The 22,975-nt window shown below is 53.2% G+C and overlaps 1 protein-coding gene across 1 annotated transcript in view; it reads left to right on the forward strand.

Annotated features, from left to right (window-relative positions):
* Nucleotides 1–1,125: 1,125 nt before the first annotated feature.
* LOC140680877 (uncharacterized) overlaps nucleotides 1,126–22,975 on the forward strand; it is a 359,672-nt gene continuing 337,822 nt past the window's right edge. The window contains exons 1-2 of the mRNA XM_072919762.1: nucleotides 1,126–2,230; nucleotides 7,266–7,470. Of these exons, the coding sequence (XP_072775863.1) occupies nucleotides 1,791–2,230; nucleotides 7,266–7,470 (645 nt within the window). The 5' untranslated portion in view covers nucleotides 1,126–1,790. The remainder of the gene's footprint in view (nucleotides 2,231–7,265; nucleotides 7,471–22,975) is intronic.

Consider the following 22,975-nt stretch of genomic DNA (forward strand, 5'->3'; position numbering starts at 1 on the left):
GAACTGGCATTTTCGGGGCTGTGCTCTGGTGTTGTTTGGGTGGCTACTTCTGCCACTCCGCTAGCATTGGGGTGTCCAGCCCCTCCAAACCGCGCCAGGCTGCTGGCCGCGGCCGCTGCCGCCGGCGGGTATCGGCGAGCCGCTCCTCTGCGTTTGCACGCAGCCGCGGCAGCCGCAGCCGCTGCTGCTGCGGGGGGGCGAGGGGCCGACGCCGCCCCGCTCCCGTCTCCACCCTGGTCTCTGCCTTGATCTCCGCCCCCGAGTTCCTCCTCCTGACTCAGCCCTGTTTCGTCACCAGCTCCGCCTGCCTCCTCAGGTGTCTCCCCGCCTCCCAAGGGACCCGGGAGGGTCACTTCCTGGTCTGCCTCACTCCGCGGAACCGCTGAGCTGTTAACATCCGCTGCTCAGGAGCAGACTTCCGTTCCGGGCGCGGCCGCAGCCCCGCTCCGTCTCGCGCCGGCCGGCCCCGCGCTGCCCAGCTCCGTGCCGCCCTCCAAACGAGCGACAACATCTCTGACAGAGGGGCTGACTGGGGCTTTCTGCCCGCGCACTGGCCGCATATTACAAACATTAAAGAATTTTTCAACCCGCGATGGCTTTCGCGTTTCTATTTGTTCTGCTGTAGACTGTTCGAATGCTCGAATGGCAGCTTCCGCTGCCTCTTTCTCCGCGGCCATGCTTTGTAAGGTATGTGAAACTTTCTTCCAAACACCTCCAAGCTCTAATAGTGTTTTCTTGTCCTTTTTGCCCTCTATCACTGCATCCCAGAGCAGCTGGCCCAGCTCTCGCCACTCGGTTTCACTAAAAAGCAGGGAAGGTTTTTGCAGCTTGCCTTTGCTTCTTGCCCAAATGACCAACTGTTCTAAATCGGCTTCTTTAACTTTTTCAGCTCTCTTTGAGAGAATATGAAAGAGCAGCCGCACTGAAGCCTGTAAATCTCCATCCATGGTGAACTTTCACCCTCTCTTTCTGCACGCGGCTTACCTCAATCTCCGCGGGCTGCTTCGCTCTCGCTTTTCTTCGGCAAGGCAGCACCCCGCTCCAGCTCTCCGGCCCCGGCCACGTCCACACCCGCCGTTCAGGTACCTTGTGAACACCGAGGTCTTCCCACTGCTCCAACGACTCTCGCAAACAAACAACAATGCGAAGAGTCTTTTTCCTCCCGTTGGGAAACGGCCCAATTCGGAGTTTGGAGACTTCTGCTCCGTTCCACCTGATCCCCGTTCACAAAAAGTGAATTTGGGATCCCGGTCCCGTCACCATGAGGCGATTTGGACCTAAATTCCTGTCGCGCGACTCAAACCTGACTGCCCGTTACTCTAAAAGTAATTTGGCAGCCTTCTCGGAGCCTCCTGAGTCCCTGTGCGGGCGCCACTTAAAGCCAGGGAATCTCAGAAAAACGGAAAGCTGGACAAGACAAACGCACATCCAATCAATATGATTAATGCAACGTTCTCCGTTTATTCAAGATAAGGTGGTAGTTTATATAAGCTTCCACATAGTTTACAGAAACAAAGACACTCTAATTGGTAGGCTAACATTGTTTACCTTTCCCTTAAAACGGCCTACACTTTACACCATAAAACCTATACTAATTCACACCCAGACAACTCAGTGGTCCCCACAGTACTTTAAGACTATTTTCTACCTGCGCCACAACCCTGAATTTCTAACTGCGTCAGAGGCTTTGAGGGCCCCACCAGGCCTCAATCTGAGGCCTAGCCTGGAGTAGCTCAACTTTCACAATTCATGCCCTCTTTCTCTCAAAAATGCTGTAACAGGAGCTGAGGATGGAGAGCAGGGAGGACAAATCCCCGCGGCAGAGCCTGGTGGAAGAGGCCGTTTTGAGCGGCTCCACGGTGCAGGAACCCAACGGGGAGGAAAAGCCCCGGAGATCCCACACGAGGAGGGGCTGCAAACGCAGATCACGGGGATCTGAGGGGGAAAGACCCACCCTGGGCCGGGGAGGCGGCCGGAGATGGAGCCAGAGCTCAGAGCTGGGGGTCCCTGAGCAGCTCCATGATGGGGAGAAGCCCCACAAGTGCTCGGAGTGTGGGAAGAGCTTCAGCCGGAGCTCCAGCCTGATCAGGCACCAGAGGATCCACACTGGGGAGAGGCCCTACGAGTGTGGGGAGTGTGGGAAGGGCTTCAGTCAGAGCCCCAGCCTGATCAAGCACCAGAGGATCCACACTGGGGAACGGCCCTACGAGTGTTCCAAGTGTGGGAAGAGGTTTCAGACCACCTCCTTTCTCCTCCAGCACTATCGCGTTCACAGGGAGGAGAGGCCCTTCTGCTGCCCCGACTGCGGGAAGGGATTCAGGGACAACTCAGAACTCATCCAGCATCGCCGCATCCACACTGGGGAGAGGCCCTACGAGTGTTCTGAGTGTGGGAAGAGGTTTCAGACCAGCTCCTGTCTCCTCCGGCACTATCGGAGTCACACGGAGGAGAGGCCCTTCCACTGCCCCGACTGCGGAAAGGGATTAATGGAAAACTCAAAATTCATGAGACATCGGCGCATCCACACTGGGGAGAGGCCCTACGAGTGTGGGGAGTGTGGGAAGAGATTCTCACAGAGCTCTCACTTGACCCGACACCAACGGAGGCACCGGTAAGGGAAGCCCTGTGAGTGCCCCGAGTGCGAGAAGAGCTAAACTCCATCCCCCACTGGAGGACCCACATTGGGCACAGCCCTGGTGACCCACATTCACTCTCATCCATGTTGGGAACACACCTGGCTGCTTCTCCTTTTATGTTGACCTGCATGTTTTTCTCTTCTCAATCTCTCTGCTCTCCAAAAGCCAAGAGGGATCGATCTTTCACCTCAAAACCACTCACATCCCACTGACAACAAATGAATTTTAACCCACAGAGCCTCAATCCCACCTCAAATTGCTTGTTCCCACCTCAAAAAAAAACTCTATCCCACGCCAAACTCACTCAAATCCACAGCTGCCTGGATGAGATGGGTTTGGGAGGAGATTGGGAGAAGTGGGATCCCAGTTTGGAGCGGTGAGATGGGGACTGTGTGGGGCTGGGTGGCCGGGATGTATTTGATAGCAAATAAAACTTTCAGACTTACTGATTTCTTTGCCGTTCATCTCCAGTCTGTGGCAGTTCTGTTTGCAGAGCGCCGCCTCACAGAGCGTCCCCTCACAGTTCCGCCCTTGGCCTGAGCCGCCCCTTTCCCCTCACGGTCCCGCCCTTTCCTCGCCCCTTTCCCCTCACGGTTCGCCCTTCGGGAGCGGGGATTGTGTGGGGCACTATGGTGTCTGTGCAAAGCCAGTACAGTCCCATTCGATCCCAGTATGGTTCCAGTATGATCCCAGTATGATACCAGTACAGTCCCAGTCACTCCCAGTAGGATCCCAGTAGGATTCCGGTAGAGCCCAGTCCCTCCCAGCGCTGCCGGGGAGGAGGAGGGGGAGGGATGAAGGAGGAGGAGGAGGAGGAGGAGGAGGGGGGATGGAAGAGGAGAAGGAGGTGGGGACGGGACACAGGAAGAGGAGGAGGAGCGATGGAAGATGAGGGATGAGGGAGCAGAAGGCGGTGGGGTTAGAGAGCAGCTCTCCAGCACTGGGGATGGCTGCTGCAGATCACAAAATGCAGGATCTTGGTGCTCCTCGGTGTTTCCCAGATCCCAGTCCAGAGCAGGTTGGATGGTATTCAGGAAGAGGAAAGGAAAAAAAACAGTCCAGGGAAAAAATTGGACTGCTTAGGTAACCTAACTAGGAAGCAATGGCAAAAGCAGAAGCAAGGAAAGCAAGCCAGGGCAGCGGGCAGCGGACACATGGACACGGGGACACACGGACACGGGACACACGGACACGGGGACACACGGACACGGGGACACACAGACACGGGGACACACGGACACGGGGACACACGGACACGGGGACACACGGACACGGGGACACAGGGACACGGGACACACAGACACGGGGACACACGGACACGGGGACACACGGACACGGAGCTGCCAGCTCTCCTGCCTCCTGCTGCAGCTGCCCGAGTGCTTTGGCACAGGCCTTTGCTGCCACAAGCCCTGTCCCAGGCAGGAAGCGCCATCCGTGTCCTCCTGCCTGTGCGTTGCTGGCTGGATTGCTGAAGGCTCCCAGGTGCCTCTGGAGCTCCTGTGGGGCCGTTCCCAGCCGTTCCCAACCGTTTCCAGATGTTCTCAGATGTTCTCCAGATGTTCCCCGCCACACCGCCGTAAAGCAAACCGCGCCTGCCGCTTCGCGACACCCTCACCTCGCCACACCGCCGTAAAGCGAGCCGCGCGGCGCGACAACATGGCGCCGCGCCGTTTGCCTCGGTGTATCCCGGCATGCCCCGCGCCCGCCACAGCCGCCGCCATTCCCGGCAGCGCCCGCCACAGCCGCCGCTCCGGTGGGTGCCGGGATCGGGGAAAGGGGGAGCGGATCCCGCCGGGATCACCGGGATCAGCGCCGGGATCCGCCCCGAGCTCCGCTGCCGCCCGCAGGTCCCGCAGCGCGCCGCGCCCAGCTGAGGAAATGGTGAGGGAACGGCTCCTTCCCCCCCCCCCCCAACCCCCCCGCGGTTGGGAATGGAACCGGCCCGGAGCGAGCCCCGCCCCCCCCCGGGGGTGGGAATGGAACCGGCCCGGAGCGAGCCCCGCCCCCCCCGCGGGTGGGAATGGAACCGGCCCGGAGCGAGCCCCGCCCCCCCCCGCGGGTGGGAATGGAACCGGCCCGGAGCGAGCCCCGCCCCGCCCGCCCCCCCGGAGCTCCCAGTTCCTCCCAGTTCAAACCAGTAACGCCCCAGTATGGCCCCAGTTCATCCCAGTGAGCCCAAATCCCCTCCCAGTCCATCCCAGCATCCCAGTAACGTTCCAGTAACTCCCAGTTCATCCCAGTAACCTCCCGGTTCCCTCCCAGTAACTCCCAGCTTGCTCAGTTCCATTCCCAGTCCCCCTCAGTACAATCCCAGTCCCCCCCAGTTTGCCCAGTTTGGCTTCCCAGTCTCTCCCAGTTTGCCCAGTTTGGCTTCCCAGTCCCTCCAAGTTCATCCCAGTATGGCCCCAGTCCATCCCAGTAACTCCCAGTTCATCCCAGTCCATCCCAATCCCCTCCCAGTAACCCCAAACCCCAAACCAGTAACTCCCAGTTCATCCCAGTCCATACCAATCCCCTCACAGTAACCCCAAACCCCAAACCAGTAACTCTCAGTTCATCCCAGTCCATCCCAATCCCCTCCCAGTAACCCTAAACCCCAAACCAGTAACTCCCAGTTCATCCCAGTAACACCAAGCCCCATTCCCAGTTCATCCCAGTCCCTCCCAGTCCCTCCCAGTCCCTCCCAGTCCATCCCAGTGCAAACCAGTAATGTCCCAGTCCATCCCAGTACCTCCCAATCCCCTCCCAGTAACCCTAAACCAGTAACCTCCCAGTCCATCCCAGTTCATCCCAGTACTAACCAGTTCCATCCCAGTCCCTCCCACTATGATCCCAGTATGGTGTCAGCACAAAAGCATCCCAGTCCCAGTCCCTCCCAGTATGATCCCAGTATGGTGTCAAGACAAAGCCAGCACAGTCCCAGTCCCTCCCAGTAGGGTCCCAGCAGAGCCCAGTCCCTCCCAGTGCTGCCACTCCTGGCATCCCCCAGCCCTCTGTGCGTTCCCCCCTCCTGGATGTCCCAGAGGAGCCCCAAGGGCCGGCAGTGCCCAGGCAGGGTCCCCAGGTAGCCCCAGTTTGGATGTGCAGCCCCCAGTTTGCCCAGTTTGCCTCTCCTTTGGCCCGGGCCGGGTTCCCCCCTGGAACAGCGGCTGGGAGCAGCCGAGAGCCCCGCGCTGCCCATCCCGACCTGTCCCGGCTCCATCCCCGCTCCTGCCGCGGGCTGCCGGGGCTGCGGGAACGGGAACCGAGGGTGTCGCTGCTGCTGGGGGAGGAGGAGGAGGGAGGGAAGGGCAGGGATGAAGGAGGAGCGGGAGGTGGGGATGGGGAGGAGGAGGAGGAGGGGGTATGGAAGGGGAGGGATGGAAGAGGAGGAGGAGGTGGGGATAGCGAGGGGCAGGAAGAGGATAAGGAGGGGGGACGGAAGGGAAGGGATAAAGGAGGACAGGCAGGAGGGGACGGGACACAGGAGGAGGAGGAGGAGCGATGGAAGATGAGGGATGAGGGAGCAGAAGGCAGTGGGGTTAGAGAGCAGGAGGAGGGGGAAGGAAGGGCAGGGAGAGAAGGGCAGGGATGGAGGAGCAGGGATGGAGGAGCGGGAGGTGGGCTTAGGGAGGAGGAGGAGGAGGGGGGATGGAAGAGGAGGGGCGTCAGGAAGAGGAAGAGGAGGTTGAAATGCGGATGGAGCAGAGCAGAGAGAAGCGCGCGGTCAGCCCTGCCTGAATTCGCAGCCCCCACCTGTGGGATCATCGCCCCCCATCCCGCAGGTGAGCGGGGAGGGGGAGCTCGGGCCAGGTCTCCTGGGGGGTGCCTGGGTTGGGTTTTTTGGGGAGATGTTTGGAGAAGGAAGAACTGCGAAGCTGAGCGGAAAAGGCCCCTTGGGGGGACTCCTTGGAGCCCCTGCAGCCCAGAGCAGGGAAGAGGGGGAGAAGGGAGCCCGGGAGCCCAAACAGCCCCGGCACCCCTGAATGGGGAGAGCCAAGAGGGGGGAGCTTTTGGGATTGCTGGGACTCCCGGCAGCCTGGGGAGGGCGGGCAGCGAGGAGAAGGGGGACCCCCAATCCAAGCGTGACCCCAGCAGCTGGGACAGGGGGGAGCCCCGAACAGCAAAGGGGAGGGAGCAGGGACGGGGAACTCCTGGGAGGCTTTTTCAGGGCTGGATCTCGGTGTTCGGGAGGTTTTTATGGAGCCCAGGTGGCCAGGGACTTGTAGAGATGGACGGGGACAGAGGGAGCTTCAATCTCAATGTGCTCATCCCTTGTTTTCCCCAAACCAGGATTTCCCATTCCCAGCCCCTGGGAGGCTGCGAGGAAGAGGAAGAGCCTCTCCTTGTCCTTCCTCCCCCAGAGCAGGAGCTGAGGATGGAGAGCAGGGAGGACAAATCCCCGCGGCAGAACCTGGTGGGAGAGGCCGTTTTGAGCAGCTCCACAGCACAGGAACCCGACGGGGAGGAAAAGCCCCGGAGATCCCACACGAGGAGGGGCTGCAAAGGCAGATCGCGGGGATCTGAGGGGGAAAGACCCACCCTGGGCTGGGGAGGCGGCCGGAGATGGAGCCAGAGCTCAGAGCTGGGGGTCCCTGAGCAGCTCCATGATGGGGAGAAGCCCCACAAGTGCTCGGAGTGTGGGAAGAGCTTCAGGTGGAGCTCTGACCTGATCGTGCACCAGAGGACCCACACTGGGGAGAAACCCTACGAGTGTGGGGAGTGTGGGAAGAGCTTCAGCCGGAGCTCCAGCGTGATCAAGCACCAGAGGATCCACACTGGGGAGAGGCCATATGAGTGTTCCAAGTGTGGGAGGAGGTTTCAGACCGGTTCCTGTCTCCTCCGGCACTATCCGGTTCACACGGAGGAGAGGCCCTTCTACTGCCCTGACTGTGGGAAGGGATTCAGGAACAACTCAAAACTCATCCAGCATCGCCGCATCCACACTGGGGAGAGGCCCTACGAGTGTGGGGAGTGTGGGAAGAGATTCTCAAGGAACTCTCACTTCACCGAACACCAACGGAGGCACCGGTAAGGGAAGCCCTGCGAGTGCCTCGAGTGCGAGAAGAGCTAAACTCCATCCCCCACTGGAGGACCCACATTGGGCACAGCCCTGGTGACCCACATTCCCTGTCATCCATGTTGGGAACACACCTGGCTGCTTCTCCTTTTGTGTTGACCTTCATTTTTTTCTCTTCTCAATCTCTCTGCACTCCAAAAGCCAAGAGGGATCGATCTTTCACCTCAAAACCACTCACATCCCAATGAAAACAAATGAATTTTAACCCACAGAGCCTTAATCCCACATGAAATTGCTTGTTCCCACCTCAAAAAAAACCTAAATCCCACGCCAAACTCACTCAATTCCACAGCTGCCTGGGAGGAGATTTGGAGAAGTGGGATCCCAGTTTGGAGCAGTGAGATGGGGATTGTGTGGGGCTGGGTGGCTGAGATGTATTTGATAGCAAATAAAACTTTCGGACTTAGTGATTTCTTTGCCGTTCATCTCCAGTCCGTGGCAGTTCTGTTTTTCAGGGCACCACCTTCTCAGCTGATTGTGTTTGTGTCCTCCTTTCCCTCCCACCTCTCTTTGCCTGCTCTGTTTCTCTCTCCGTGTCTCCGTTGACCCAGGGGACCTCCAAAGACCCTCCCCCAATTTAATTTCCTCAGGGACCACCAAAGATCCTCCCCTGATTTAACTGAATCCTCCTCTAATTTAATTGCCCCCTCTGCCCCCAATGACCGAACCCTGATTTTTTAATTATTTTATTTCCCAATTATTATTTTAATTCTTAGTTCAGGAGCTGAAGTTATGGAGGCCAGCAGTGAAATGTCTCTGTAGGATTTTGCTCCACTTGGCTTTCAGCCCCTTCTCAAGAGCTTTGCCTTCGAGAGCAAAGGGAATGTCTTTTCCTGGCTGGGAGCTGAAATTCCAGACCTCTGGAATGTGTGCAGGGCCATATAGACTGGGATCAGCAAGAGATTGGGATCAAATATGCACTGAGATCCTGTGGTCTAGGATCAGCTAAGGACTGGGATAAATTAGGGACTGGGGCCCTACAGACTGGTATGAACTGAACTGGGATCAAATATGGACAAGGATCAAACATGGACTGGGATCCTATGGACTGGTATCAACAAGGGACTCGGATAAAATAGGGACTGGGATCCTACAGACTGGGATCAAATTGGGACTGAGATCATATGGACTTGGATCAACTGGAGACCTGGATCAACTATGGACTGTGTTCAAATAGAGACTGGGATCAGATGTGGATTGGGATCCTATGGACTGGGATCAAATATAGACTGGGATAAAATTGGGACTGGGGTCAGATATGGACTGGGATCCTATGGCCTGGGATCATATGTCTTGGGGAAGCTCAAATAGGAAAGCCTTATAAATATGACTGCCTGGCAAAAGGTTTAGAAAATACAGAGACTGAGATGGTAACAAGTTGTGACACCAAACCATAGTTACTGCACAAGTAGAACACAATCGTACAGCCGGGATGAAGACAATCCACCCTTCTGGTTGAACAATGCCCTTACCTACAGGTAGGTCCAAGGGTCAAATGGACTGTTGGATCTCACCCCAATGTATGGTTCATCCCACACCTGTAACCCTCCCCTGAAGCATCAGGAGTCTGTGACCCCACTGGCCTGAGTCTTGTTCCAGCCCACCTTGAAGCCCCTGACAAGGAGTCCCTGAGGAGCCAGACGCTTTCTTGGAACTTCCCTTCTCTTGGAACTGTCCCTCTCCTGGAACATCCTCTTGGGATCCTCTCTTATCTCCCTCTACCCCTTGCCTCTCCCTTCCCCCACGCCCTCGGGCCTGCCACGGGTCAGGTCTGGTGACTCCAAGCAGGGCCTTTCACCCTCTCTAATAAACCAGATATTCTAAGAGCAGCCTTCAGAGATCTCTCGTCTCCATCCACCCAAAGCGTCCTGGAGTCCAGCGTCCTCGCAGTATGGACTGGGATCAACTAGGGACTGGGATCAAATACGGGCTGGGATCAAATATAGTCTGGGATAAAATGGGGACTGGGATCAAATATGGACTGGGATTAAATAGGGCCGGGGATCAACTAGAGATTGGGATCAAATATGGAACTGGGATCCTATGGACTGGGACAAACTGGACTGGGATTATATGGAATTGAGATCCTATGGAACAGCATAAACTTTCTAACATGACACATATAATATTCATTGTAACACTCGCGAAAAGCCAATTATAAATATGCATTTGTCACAATCTCTCCTCTTATTCTTTATTAATCATTTGGCTTGAGCAATATTTCTTATCCTCTTGCATTCTGTGGACTCTGTTGGTAATCAACTAAAACATGGGATTAAACAAAGAAGAATTATCAAAACACTTGTAACACATGAAAGGAAGAATCCTAATTTCTTCCACCATCCCATTCTCAATACACTACCCCACCTGTTAGTTTTCAACATTATTTTCCCTTTGGTTTTTTTTGGACTGATACCAGGGTCATAATTTTTTTCTGATATCCTTTGTTTTTTCCAGGATGATGCCCTCATTGCCATCTATTTTCAACAATCTGTACACCCCATTCTTTAGCCAATAAATAGCGTAAAGCCAACCTATTTTAACACACTGCAGTTATAGTTTGGCTTTGCTGACTCAATATTAATTCCAGTGCCTGAGCAGCTTTGTTTGTTATTTCCTCTATGACTGCTTGGAGTCCTATAATGCGATGCAGTATATAATTTGGGGTTAATACAGAGCTAGATTGCTGTGCTTGTTTTACCTTTTTGTTTACTAATTGTCTCTTTACCGAATCTTGGACTATATTTCTAAGATCAAATGTAAAACAAATCCATCTCTCTCCTTTTGGACATTCCATGCCCCAAGTATTACTACTTTTCCCTAAGTTCCTTGTAATCCAATATTTTTCCCCATGTTGCCTGCAGGTACTCAGTTTGGGTGGGTCTGTGGCTGTTGACATGGGTGTGTGTAACAAAAAGGAACTTTGGTTCCTTTCCGTGTAATACTTTCTGTAGCATTTGGGACACGATCTTGCTGGTATCTCAGAAGGGAAAAGACAACAAATGAGAGACAGAAACAGGAATGGCAGAGGTCTGGCATGGCTTATACCCCCACCTCCCCTGCCTGTGGGGTTGCTTCCCACAGCAGGTACGTGTGATCTTCTCGGAGGTGAGTACAGTGCTCAATCCAGGCTTGCCCTCTGTTTCCCTTGTCACTCCTTTTTACTCATTTTTTTAGGCAAGTCCTTTTCGACACTCCTTAACTGTGGTTTCCCACTGTTCCTCAGGTATCTCTCACTCAACAGGCACTAATAATCCATCCACAAAACAAAGTTATTACTTCAGTTTTTGAGTTCTTTCTGTATAGGGGATTGATTTAGTACTCAATACTTCTTGCAATGAGAACACAGATTTTATGAACTACAATGCCAATTATTCTCATAATTTAAACGTTCACTTATAACCCAGCTGCCATGTCCAATATGAGGATCAATCACATAAAATATACAGTACAATACTGATGGCAATTTCCCTTCTTCCCTGTACAAGCCACAGGCTGAGGCCAGGCTATAAGAACTCTTTGACTGAAACACTCCCGACCCTCCTGTTTGAAGTGGCAGTGTTCCTCTGCCAAGGAGGTGTCGGAGGCCTCTCAGGGTTTATTCAGGCAGGGCTTAGAACCAGTGATGCAAGCTTTGCCTTATTTCTCAGTGAGGTGTTATTCTTTGTACCTGCCTTGGATCATTTGGGTCTTCCCAAACCATTATCACCCAGTCCTGGTTGGAAGTCAATTTGGTATCACCCGGTTTAGATGTGATAGTCCATTCCTCAAGTTTCTTCACAAGTCCTTTGGTTTTGCTGGCATGAATTCACCCTCTTTCCATGGTTTGGATTGCTGCTTTAATGGTACCTGGAAAGGATTTCTTAATTGCACAGTGTTAAAAGAAAAACAATACTGCATTAACTTTTACCATTAGTTTTCTTTAAAACTTTCTGAGTTTAAGTAAACTCTTTTTCTACATCTGCCGCTTCTTCTTGTATCCAGCTGTGTTAATAGCTGCAGAGACCAATTGTTCTTCCCGTGAGCTATAATTAGTTAAATAAAAAAGACCAGGCCAATTTTAACATGAGATGTATCACATCTCTTGCCTTTTACTTTTTGGGTAACATTTAACTGTTTTAGTCTTACAAACTTTAAGTCTTCAGAACAAAAGCCTTCTCTTCTTAACAACAGCAATCAGAAAGAAAAAAGAAATATTTCTTAAGACAATAGACCACTTTGTGAGAGTCACTATCTCTGCCTTGATCTTATCTCTACTGGTGGTCCTGTTCACAGCCTTGGGTTTAACTCTGTCCTTCCCCACTTCCCCCCCTCCTTGTTGTCACTCTGCCTAGCAGGAATGGGGGAGAACTTACAGATAGCTGTGGCTGAGGGGACCTTGGGGGTGTATTTTGCTCTCCCCTTCGCTCTCTTTCTCTCTCTCTTTCCCTTTCTCTCTCTTTCTTTTTCTCTCTTCACATTTCAGCAGCCACATTCACATATCAGTCCACTTTCTAACATTAATCCTACATCCTGGAGAGGTGAGTCTGCCAATCACCTCTCCCCCCTTTTTCAACTTCCTTACAAAGTAAATTACTTTTGTTACGCTGTTCTGCAGGCCTGTAATTCACCCCACCCTCCACCAAGGCTACCAGCCACTCACAGCTGACAGTGCACAAATAAAGACTTGGTTTGCTATCACAATTTTTCCATTCACAAGCTTGAAAAGGTGGCAGGAACAAAGTAAACAACAACTTACTTCCAAAGTGACCCTGCCTGCACCAAAACAAATTTAAGGCAATGCTAGTTAGTGCAATGCAATTTGAAACGAAGCCAAGGTTTGATTTGGGAAGGGCATCTGAGGACACAGAGCATGAGTTCTACAAATCTGTATTTTGAAGAGGGAATGGACAAAATATGAATAGAGTTGAGGGCAGGGGGAGGACAGCAAGTGAGGAATTTTTCTCTGCAATACTCTCTTTTCGACTGCCAGGAAACACTCTAACACTCTCTCCAAGGAGATAAAGAAAAGCTCATAAAAAACAATCTACATTACATATACTACCATTCATCTACATTTACTCACTTTTATTTTTCACTAACTCTCACATACAACAAGAAGATACTTTTTACTTTCAAACAGTCTACATTACATATCTACACCCTGAGTGCTGTTGGAATGTTAATCCCTCAACCCAGCAGGTTTGAATCCTGGATGCTCTTGGGCACTCTTATCCCTCAATCTGGCACTCCACGGGGTTCCTCTTCTTCCTAAGATCCAGTCCCAGCTCTTTACTGGCCCGTTTTTTCACATGAAAAAGACGAAAAGCAGCATGAGAGACTACAGCAATCACTTGGCAAGTCTGGGATACCCAGCAGCTTCTGTCACACACATTCATTCCCCCCTTATCCGCCCCATCCCAACAAATACTCACCTATCCTTTGTCCTTGGGTCTTGGTTCTTCGTGTACACTTTTGTCTTGGGGCTAATTACTGTGGTTTTAGGGAATGCTTTCCCTTTTCTTTGTTTTATTGTCTCCTTTTGCCCATAGATCATAACCTGTGTCTGGTCACACACCAGGGGAACAGAGCGAGGCTGCCTAAATAGGGCAGGACCCGTCTTCCTCACCCTGACTCTCCCAAGGCCCCGGCAGAGAGGGGTTAAAAACCATCCTACCATAACTGTGAAAAACGCCAATCACTTGGCTGTTAAATTTTTAATAATAATAACATGGTTATTAAAATAGTAATACAATTAGAGTAATAAAAATTTAGAGTTAGGACAATTACAAGACAATAAAAAGCAAAGAATTAAGGATGTCCAGATGCTCTGGGGCACTTAAGCCACAACAAGCATACCTTGTGAACAAAGGAATCACCCCTAAAACTACACTATTGCATATTCATATATCCTTCATGGTTATGCATACATTCTATTTAAAACAAGAAACTCTGTCTGTTATATGCCAACTATTTCCTTTAATCCCCATGGTGTCTTCGAGTCTGAGCAAGGCCTGAAGAAATTAGCTTCTTCTGACAAGAAAACCATAAATTCCTCTTCTTTGGAAGATTTGGGTGTTCTGTGATGGTTATGTCAAAGCGAGTATGTCATTCCTTAAAAGAAAACCCAGATACATAGTTTCTATTTTAACTACTAAAGCTTCAATTTAACTACACAACTACATTTACAGTACTATTAAAATGTTAATACAGCACTACTATTCAAACTAACATATGTGCATTTTTCACCTTGGGTGTCTGGTGGAGTATCCCCGGAAAGTGCCCATCTCTGCAGGGAGCCACGTGTTTTCAATTGTAAATTAGGTCTTTCTTTCTCTGTCATCTGTGGTTTCCAGTCTTTCCCGGCTGGTTCTTCAGGTCTTTTAAAACTTTAAGAATCTTTTTCTACTAGCACAACTGACTTCATGTATATTTTACATAATCACGAATTATTCCATAATTTATATTACAATGGGGCTGCACAGATCCTCCTGCAGGTCCATGGGGATGCAGAGATCCCCCTGCAGCTCCATGGGGATGCAGAGATCCCCCTGCAGCCCCTGGAGGAGCCAGGCTGGAGCTCGGGGATGCCTGAGAGGAGGCTGTGACCCCGTGGGCAGAGGGGCCCCGCTGGAGCAGCCTGGCCTGGCAGGACCGAGCCCGTGGCACAGTGACCCACGCTGCAGCACTTGGAGGGGGCTGTGCCCCAGGGGATGGACTCGGCTCGGAGAAGTTCCTGGAGAAGTCTCGGCTGGGAGAGAGCGCAGGGTGCAGCAGGGAACGACTCCTGTCCCTGAGCAGAGGGAGAAGCCGCGGGGGATGAGCTGAGCACGGCCCCATTCCCTGTCTCCTGCCCTGCCGGGGGAGGAGGTGCAGCTGGGAGCAGGGAGGCCTGGGGAAAGCTGCATTTAAGGCTCTGCACTGACTTCTCCTCATCCTGCTCTGAGTCTTTGGAGTTTTCTGCCAGAAATCTCTCCCCTCCCCCGCTCACCCACAGGGCTTTGGGCAGGTTTCCCTTTTTGGGGGAAATCAAAGCGAAGCAGCGATGCACGAATGAGGGGCAGGACAAGGGAGGCTCCCGGGCTTCCCGCAGAGCCGGAGGCACGGAAGGCGCAGGGCCGGGAAAGCCGTGGCGGGAGGTGCGGAGAAGTTTGTTTGTGTGGGCAGCTCAATCCCGCCTCGGGCCCGGGCCCGTCCCGGGGCTGTTGCTCATCTCCGGCTTTGCCCTCACGCAGCGCGGGGGGCCCTGAGAGCGCGGGGCGAGTCTGGGCCGTGCGCAGAGCCCGCCCCCAGCTCGCTGCCATTGGCCGCTGGTGCCGTCAGTCGCGGTTGCGGCGCGCTGATTGGTGGGAGCGGGGCGCAGCACGGCCCCGGCGGCGGGCTGAGGGCGGCCGTGGGCGGCAGCGGCGCCATTGGCGCCGGGAGCGTCTGTGCGGGCCCGGGAGCGGCGGCAGCGGCCGGAGCGCGGTGAGGCGGCGTCGGCGGAGCTCGGAGGCGGCCCCGGCGCAGGTGGGAGCCGCGCTGGGTTCTGCGGGGGCTCGGGGCTGGCTGCGGGCGGAGGGGGCGGCAGGGGGCTGCGGCGGGTCGGTGGTGCCGTGTCCGGCCCGTGCCGGCCCCGGGCTGAGGGCGCGGCGGGAGCGGCTGCCCGCGGTCTCCTTCCCGCCGGGGCTGGGCAGGAGCCGCTGCCGGAGCAGCGCTGGCTCGGCCCGGCTGCTGTGGGTAGGACAGAGGGGGCTGCCCCGCGGCCGGGAGCGTGCGGGGAAATTCCCGTGGCCGGAGGTTTCTGTGGCCGGAGGAGAGCGAGGAGTCCTGTAAAAGTGACTTTATTGCCGAGCAGGGGCAGAGGCCGTGGGGCATTTGCCGTGCGCTCTCTGCCATGGTTGTAGTCCGCAGCCTCCTTTTTATCCTCATTTTCCCGGCCGCATCTCCCTCTGCCTTTGCCCACGGGCTGAGGTCCTTGGAAGGTTCAGACTTCCCGATGCGCCTGCTGCCTGTCCTCGTTAATATGCACCCTCCTTTTGTATACCAGCCGATATTCATGGCTCTGTTAAGCCTTTGTTCTCCTGGAAGTTCGGGAATTTAGCGGGACTTTGAGAAATTGTGTGTCTCAATTTGTGAAATTTATTGGAACTGATGTTTTCCCCCGTTACTTCCTTATCTACACGTGCCTGGCCCTATCTCCAGGCAGATTCACTCCTTGACTCTGTTTTGTTCTTCCCGGGTCCTCTTTGGTTTTGGGATTATTCTCGGTGCCCTCATTCCCTGTCCTTTTGTAGCCGTTTGTGGATCAGGAGGCCTGGCTGCCACCTGCATCCCCTGGCTCAGCTGCTGGATGAGCTGCACTGCCAAGGTGTGGAGCATGGTAAAAAGATGAGAGTTGCTGCAGCACAGAAGAGGAGAAGCAGCATTTGTTTAACCCCTGGTGTGCCGGGGAGCCACGAAAGCGTGTCCCATTCCCATCCTTTCCATGTTTGGACCAATACATAAACTGCTCTCCTTTTTCCTTTGTTATCTTTCTCAGCACTTTTCCCTTGTCATCTCTTTGCCCACAGCAGTTTGAGCCATTTAGTTTGGCACAAACTCCCTTTTTTTCTGCTCACAGATAATCTGATCTCATCCCCATGTGAAATGTTGTGTTCCTCTTTCAGTGGATTGGTCAGCAGGAAGGTCAGGAGCTGGAGCTCTCTGGTTGGTTCTTCTTTTGAGGACAGCTTTTAATCTAATGATGCCATTGAAATGATAAATGGGTTCTCTGCCTCCTGATATGAATTGCTTTGGGTTCCCAGGGGCTGGTCCATGGTGTTGTAGGATTTGTTCTGGTGGCCCTTCATCTTTTCCCCATTTCTGGGTGCTCCCTGCAGCCGGGGCTGCATAAATTGACCGCATTTTTCTAATTACATCATCAAATACTTGAATTCCAACTAATTTCTCTGGACTTGTTCTAGCAAAAGCCCCAGTGCTCTGATACACCCTGTACAGCACAGACAGTGACAGCAGATGTTGGAGTGGGCAGAGGGATGATCCCCCCCTTATTTTAGTGAAGTTTTCACAACATTCTCCATTTGCTGTTTCCCTGTGCAGCCTCAGCCATTTCTGTTTCAGAGTCGGATCCTCACCATGGGCTCTGCCTTCAGCTGTGCAGATTCCATCTGTGCAAGCAGGCAGAACTTGGGGTGAGGGGCAGAGGGAATCAGCCAATTCCTGCCCCAGGCAAGAAGAGCCAGGTACATTGTCCCCACTCTGCCCCAGCAGTGTTAATTTGCATTTCTAATGCTCCTCTCCTGGGTGCCTGGAATGCAGCTTCTCTTCCAGAGCAGCCTTCAGCAGCCTCACATGTGCCCCCCTACAACCTGCTGTTTTTTTTTTCCCCTTCAAATCCTCTGTTTAATGTTTATGAGTTAAAAGGGTATCTTTAAATCTCTTCTAGTTTTGCAAAATGCGGCCTAAAGGTGAATGTCAAAAAATCCTGACCAAAATTTTGGCATTGCTAAAAGCGAAACAAAAACACACAAAAAAGTTCCAAGGCCATTAATTTTTTTGTCGTTCTTCTCAGAGTAAAAACCAATTCTCACATCCCTGGCCAAACCTAACCAGCCATATAGAGGTAGGATTATTTTAAAAAATATTCTCATGCTATATACTTTGCACTGAAGCTGCAGGAAAAAGAAAAACTCCACCAATATGTTTAGTGTTAGAGTAAAGGCATTTCTTGATTCTGGCCAGGATGTGCAACAGAAATCATTCCATCCCCACATAGCCCGGGTGTGCAGAGAAAATCGTTCCATGACACGTGAGTTTTACTCGATTTTTCCCTAACTTAATACAGTCTACAGCAATCTAAATCCACTGGTTTAATGTTCTGTAGTTTCAAGTTGTGCAGATTTCTTTGCTTCTGCTGTTAATGAGGTGGGAAGTGCTGATTTCCTTCTCAGCCTTTTGCAGACCAGGTGTCTGCAGCCCTGGCAGTGTCTGGGGTAGGTGTTGGTTGCTGTTTGCTGCTGGGGTTGATGTTTTGCTGCTGGGTGTTATCTTTGTGGGTATCTTTTGGGCCATTCCCAGTGTGTTGAGGTGTTAAACTCATCTTCATTGAGTGGTGCAACATCCCTTAACAAAACCTTTAACATTTCTTTCCCCAGGGCCAAGGCAAAGCAAGCCTGAGTAGAGAAATGAAAGGTTAACAATGTTAAAGTCTATGAGCTGGTGTATTTTCCATCAATGCCATGGCAGGCAGGGCAGTGTGTGAGTGTAAGTGAGAGCCAGAGTGGAATTGTGCCGTGCTCTTGCCCAGCAGCTGTGGCAGGGCAGGCCCAGAGAGCGCTGAAGCTGCAGCAGTGGCAGCAAGGGCTGTCCCCGGTGCTGGAGCTGCCAAAGGAGGGTGGCCAGGCCGAGGATTTCAGCAGAGGATGTGTGGGCAGGCCCAGGGCCTTGCCCCGCTGTGGAGCCCTGGCTGCTGCTGCGCTGCCTTCAGTGCAGCTCAGTGGGGGCCTCCCATCCTCCTGCTGCAGGCGGGAAGTGCAAATCTCCGGGGCTGCAGAGACCTGGAGCCGAGGCTGAGGGGTCCCCCCGTGCTCAGCTGTGCTGGCGGCTGTTTCTGGCCTCGGGGCCACTTGGCACGGGCCACGCCACTTGGCCACCAGTGGTGCTGCTCTGCACTCCTTAGGCAGGAGCCGATGTCCTGCTTGGATGTTGGCAACAGCAAAGTGCCAAGGCAGGCTCTGTGCCAGCCCAGCTTCCTGGGGGAGAGATTGCACCAGAGACAGGATTCTGGCCACAGACTGCTTTAAATGGGCATCCCTTATCTCCACCCTGCACTAGGTGGAGAATTCCCAGGCTAAGGAATTCCCGAAATCAATTCCAAGGGGAAATAATTGAATATCTGCCCTGGGTCTGGCTCTTCTTCTTGCCCAAGCCATTGGCAAAAGCCGTACCCATGGCATCTTGGTTTCTATCCCAGCTTCCAAAGGTGTTTCTTTCTTTCCCCTTTCATTCTTTGTACCCAGCCTGAGCTCTGGGGGTGCCAGGGGTTCTGGAGGTCCCATTGTATTCCTAAAGCTGCCATAACCCCCTGGAGGATCTTTCCTGGAAAATGAGTTCTGCTGTCTGAGTCTGTTGCTTCCACAATCCCTTTTCTATGAATTACTTCTTTTAAAGATACCTTAATAAGTGATCCAGTGGTTGCTGAGCAATCAGAATTGCTTTTGCCCCCCTGTTAGGTGAGATGGTGTCACCAGAAGATATTGAAGCCTTCCTGCTCAGGGCATTCAGTGCCAGGCTCTTACAAGCACACACAGCTGTGCCGGTTGAGCTGACCATGGGGGTAACCTGGGCTTTGTCTGATTCCCTTTCCTCAATAACAGCGTGTCTTGGAACTCTTTTCCCTTCTGCTGCCCTTGAAGAGCCATCCACAAAGACATTTTCTGCCTCAGGCCAGGCAATGTCTCCTGAATCTCCCCCAGGCTGGGTCTGGAGCTGTGTCACTTGAATGCAGTGCTGGGTTTCTTCCCAGCCCCTCTGGGGGCTGTTCAAACAGGAGGCTGGGTTAAACCCTTCCCCTGTCCTCAGTTCTGAATCCTCCTGTGCCACTGAACAAGTTTCACACTGTAATAACCGAGCACTGCTCATCCATTGCGAGGCTCTTTTGGTTATCAAAGCTTGAACTTGATGGCAGACTGGAACAGTTGGAGATCCTGTTGTCATCAGGGTTTGGGCCTCGGTTCCCGTTGAAGCTGTGGCTGCACAATTCTGCAGGCAATGAGGCCACTGTGGCCACTGGGTGAAACATTTTCCCCCAAGGATTCCTTTGGCCTGGCCCTGTTGAACATTCACCTACAATTCCAATTTCTTTTCTGAGTCTGGAAGAGCCAGAGCTGAAGCATCATTATTATTGGTTGTTCATTTTCTCAGGTTTTGCTCTCTTTCTCCTGTCCATACCACAGCATGGAGGCTGTCTGGGGTTAAAAAGTCCTGCAGTGTTCTGGCTGGAACAAAGAAGCTTGTGTATTTCCCATTTAATCCTCAGAACTGTCACAGCTCCTTTTTGTTCCTGGGAAATTTTACTTCTGTGGTTGCCCAGACCCTCTCTAGGTCAATCCAGCATCAATCTTCAGTCCCAACATGTCCCAAATATTTAACCTTGTCCTCCACCATTTGCCTTTTTTTTTTTTTTCAAATACTCAAAAGATGTTTTTAGCCAGAAAATTCAGCCATTTCACAGAGGCTTTTTCTACCGCTTCTTCTTGTCCTCATTGGAGCCATCTGATTCCCTGAGTGGCAGGATAGGAGTGCTTTAGGGAGACATCCCTGGCTCCGAAAGCCCTGCCTTTAGCAGGGACTCCATACCAGGCTGTGAGCCCTTCCTTCCCTCCCCTGGAACAGGGTGTTGCTTTTAGACACCACTTGTCCTGGTTGCTGTAGAGTAATTTGGAGACACTCCAAATTAAATTTTCCCTCTTTCCCTGGGGCTGCCCACACCTCTGGGTTCCCTTCAGCATAGGCCTTGCCAGACATTTGACACAGAGGTACAGCAGCAATAGCCTCTGTATCACCTTTTACAATATTACAATGCCACCACCAAATTCCTTCCTAGTTAATAACAGTCACAGTAGGAAGAGAAAGAAATTAGTTTAGTTCAAACCACCCCCCACAGCTCCTAATTGAACAAATGACACCAGCTCAGCTTTCCCATTTATTCCCTTAATAATGAAAACACTCCTTTACAATGTTCCCCCCTTAGGTGTAAGATTCAGAGTGGATGGAGAGGGCCCTGTGTCCATCAGGAGAGGCCTCCTCTGGATGCAGACCCAGCCTGGATGTTCTCCAGGGCTGCAGTGTGGTGGGTCCCCGGTGGGATGGGAGCTCAGAGAGCCCTGACAATCCATGTCCATGCAGGGGTGGACTCGCTCCTCCTGAGGGTGCTGCTGTCTGTGCTTGCAGTGTCCTTGTGGGCTGCAGCTGGAGCCCCGACTCCTTCCCAGGGGCTGTTTGGGTGGGCTCTGCCCTGGCCAGGAGGGCAATGCCTCTGCCAGGTGCTTGTGGCCGACGCCGTCCCCTGGGTGCTGGGGCCCCCTTGGGCCCTGGGGTTGGTCCCTCAGGGGCTGTGGGAACTCTGCCATGGCCTTTGCCTTCAGCTTGGCCTTTTGCTCATCCCTCCTTGCCTTCAGCTGCTGTGCCTTTGTGCCCAAGTGCTGCAGGGCCTTCTTGTGCCACTCCTGCAGCCCCGGTCACTGCCTGTGGGTGCTCATCCTCTGAGAGCTGCTGAGCTTTCTGCAAAATCTTTCCTTTCTGCAGGGACCCAAACCAAATCCTTCACAGAAAATCCTGATCCTTCATGTACCATCATGTCATGTTTTGATGCTGGCACAATGCCTGTGTCCCCATGGAAATCCAGCTTCCCAAATAAGTGCTGTGAGATGCAATAAGGAACAGAGCAGAGCAGGCCTAAGCTTAGAAATAAAGGAGAAAGAACTTTATTAAGCTACTACTATAATAAAAGATACAGACTACATCCAGAATTAAAACCTTCCAAAACATTCGTCCTCCCTGCACCCAAACTCCAACAAATCACAGTGGGACACAACTTGGACCCTCAATCAGGTCATCACCTTTCAGATAATCAATACTCAGTCTATCAGGGGAGAGAGGAGTCTCTCTTGCACCACAGACCCCCAGGAAACACAATTGCCACCTCTCGTGTTTCCATGTCACACATGGCACTGCCCAGAGAAAATGTGCCAGTGTGACACTCTCCTTGCCATGTCACAGTGCCCTCACCGCCGTGCATGGACAGACTGCTCATAGGGCTCCTTTAAGGATGCTTTGCCAAGGAACAAGAGAAACAACAGGTCAGTTTTCATTTAGGGACCACAGTCCCCCCACCCATTTTCCTCCTCCCCTGGGGCTGAGGGTGGAAACGGAGATCTTCTTCTTCCTGAAGACCGAGGGCATCACCACACCCTCCTCAGCTTTCCTCTGTTCACTCCATTCCTGTGCTGGAATTTGCTGAAGCAGGTCTCTTGGCTCACCATTGCATCCCCCTAAAGATGCAGTCTCTGTTGCAGGAGAAACTGGTTCAGTCAATGGCTTACAAGAAAAGTCCAGCCAAAAGCTACTCCATCATCTCCCACCCAACCTTCTTTCCCTAACATCTCAGGTCCCAGACTGTCTCTTTTCTCTTTCAAGTGGAGCAGGAGTAATATTTCACAAAGCTTTCATTTCCCAGGAGAGGGTTAAAAGTCTTGGGCTCCCCTGACTGCTGAAATCTCAGCCCAGACCCCAACTCCCAGGGCTGGGCACCTTCCCCCCGCTTCTCCTTCTCCTCTGCCAGTGAATTTCCAGGTGCCTTCAGGCTCTCTGTCTGTTTCCCTCTGGTGGTGTGGGGGCGTGGGGAACAAAGACATCTCAGGTTTCCTCCCCCTGGCCTATCCCTCCCAGGCCGCAGGGCTTCCATTCCCCCACCCAGCCCGTGGTGGCCGGGGGAGAGTCTGCACTCTCCAAAGAGACAGTTCTGCTGGGAGTTCTTGCTTTGAACCTGTGTTCTCAGAGGCGTGCCCGTGCCTTCAGTGGCCACTCCCGGTGCCAATATCCAAACCTGACCACTGATTGCTTTGAGACCGGCTGCCTGAGAAAATTCACTTCTATGTCCAACCATGAAAATCTGCGTTTCCAGATGTTCCTTTGTTTTGCTCCTTGTGCTCAGGGTCCCCTGCACAGCCCGTGTGGCAGAGCCGGTGCCTGTCCTGCCGCAGTGTCCAAAGGCGGCCCCCCCGGCGGGCAGGGCCGGCAGCTCCCCGGGGCCGGGCAGCGGCCGGGGCGTCCCGCAGCCTCCTGGGGGCCGGGGGCCACTGCCGGCCCTGCCCGGGGCTGGTGGGGTCAGGCAGCGCCCGGCGCTGAGCCCCGGCTGCCCCACAGCCCCGGCCCGGCCCCGCAGCTCCCCACAGGTCCCCATGTCCTTAATTACCTCTGGGGGAATGTTCAAACTACCTCAGCATTCTCCCAAGGGACCCTTCAGAGACATTTTGTGGTCATCCTCCCTTTGGCCAGGACCCCTCCCTGGCTTTCCCTTTTCTCCCCTCCATGGGTGCCCTGCCATGTTCACTCCCCGAAGATCCCAGGGCACTCACTGATGAGATTTTCAGTGCTCTCTCCCTGCTGACTCTTCACAGACCCCCCTGATGTGTCACTCGTCTGTCTCCTGGTCACTCCCGGGTCCCCAATCAATCCCCGGTGCTGCCGCCAGCCAAGGGAGCCGATCACCCAAAGTGGGTGAGGCACCTTCAGCTGCACTCCCTGCCCCAGGGTGTGC

This window comes from Taeniopygia guttata, chromosome 30 (assembly GCF_048771995.1).
Source record: "Taeniopygia guttata chromosome 30, bTaeGut7.mat, whole genome shotgun sequence".
Classification (NCBI taxonomy): domain Eukaryota; kingdom Metazoa; phylum Chordata; class Aves; order Passeriformes; family Estrildidae; genus Taeniopygia; species Taeniopygia guttata.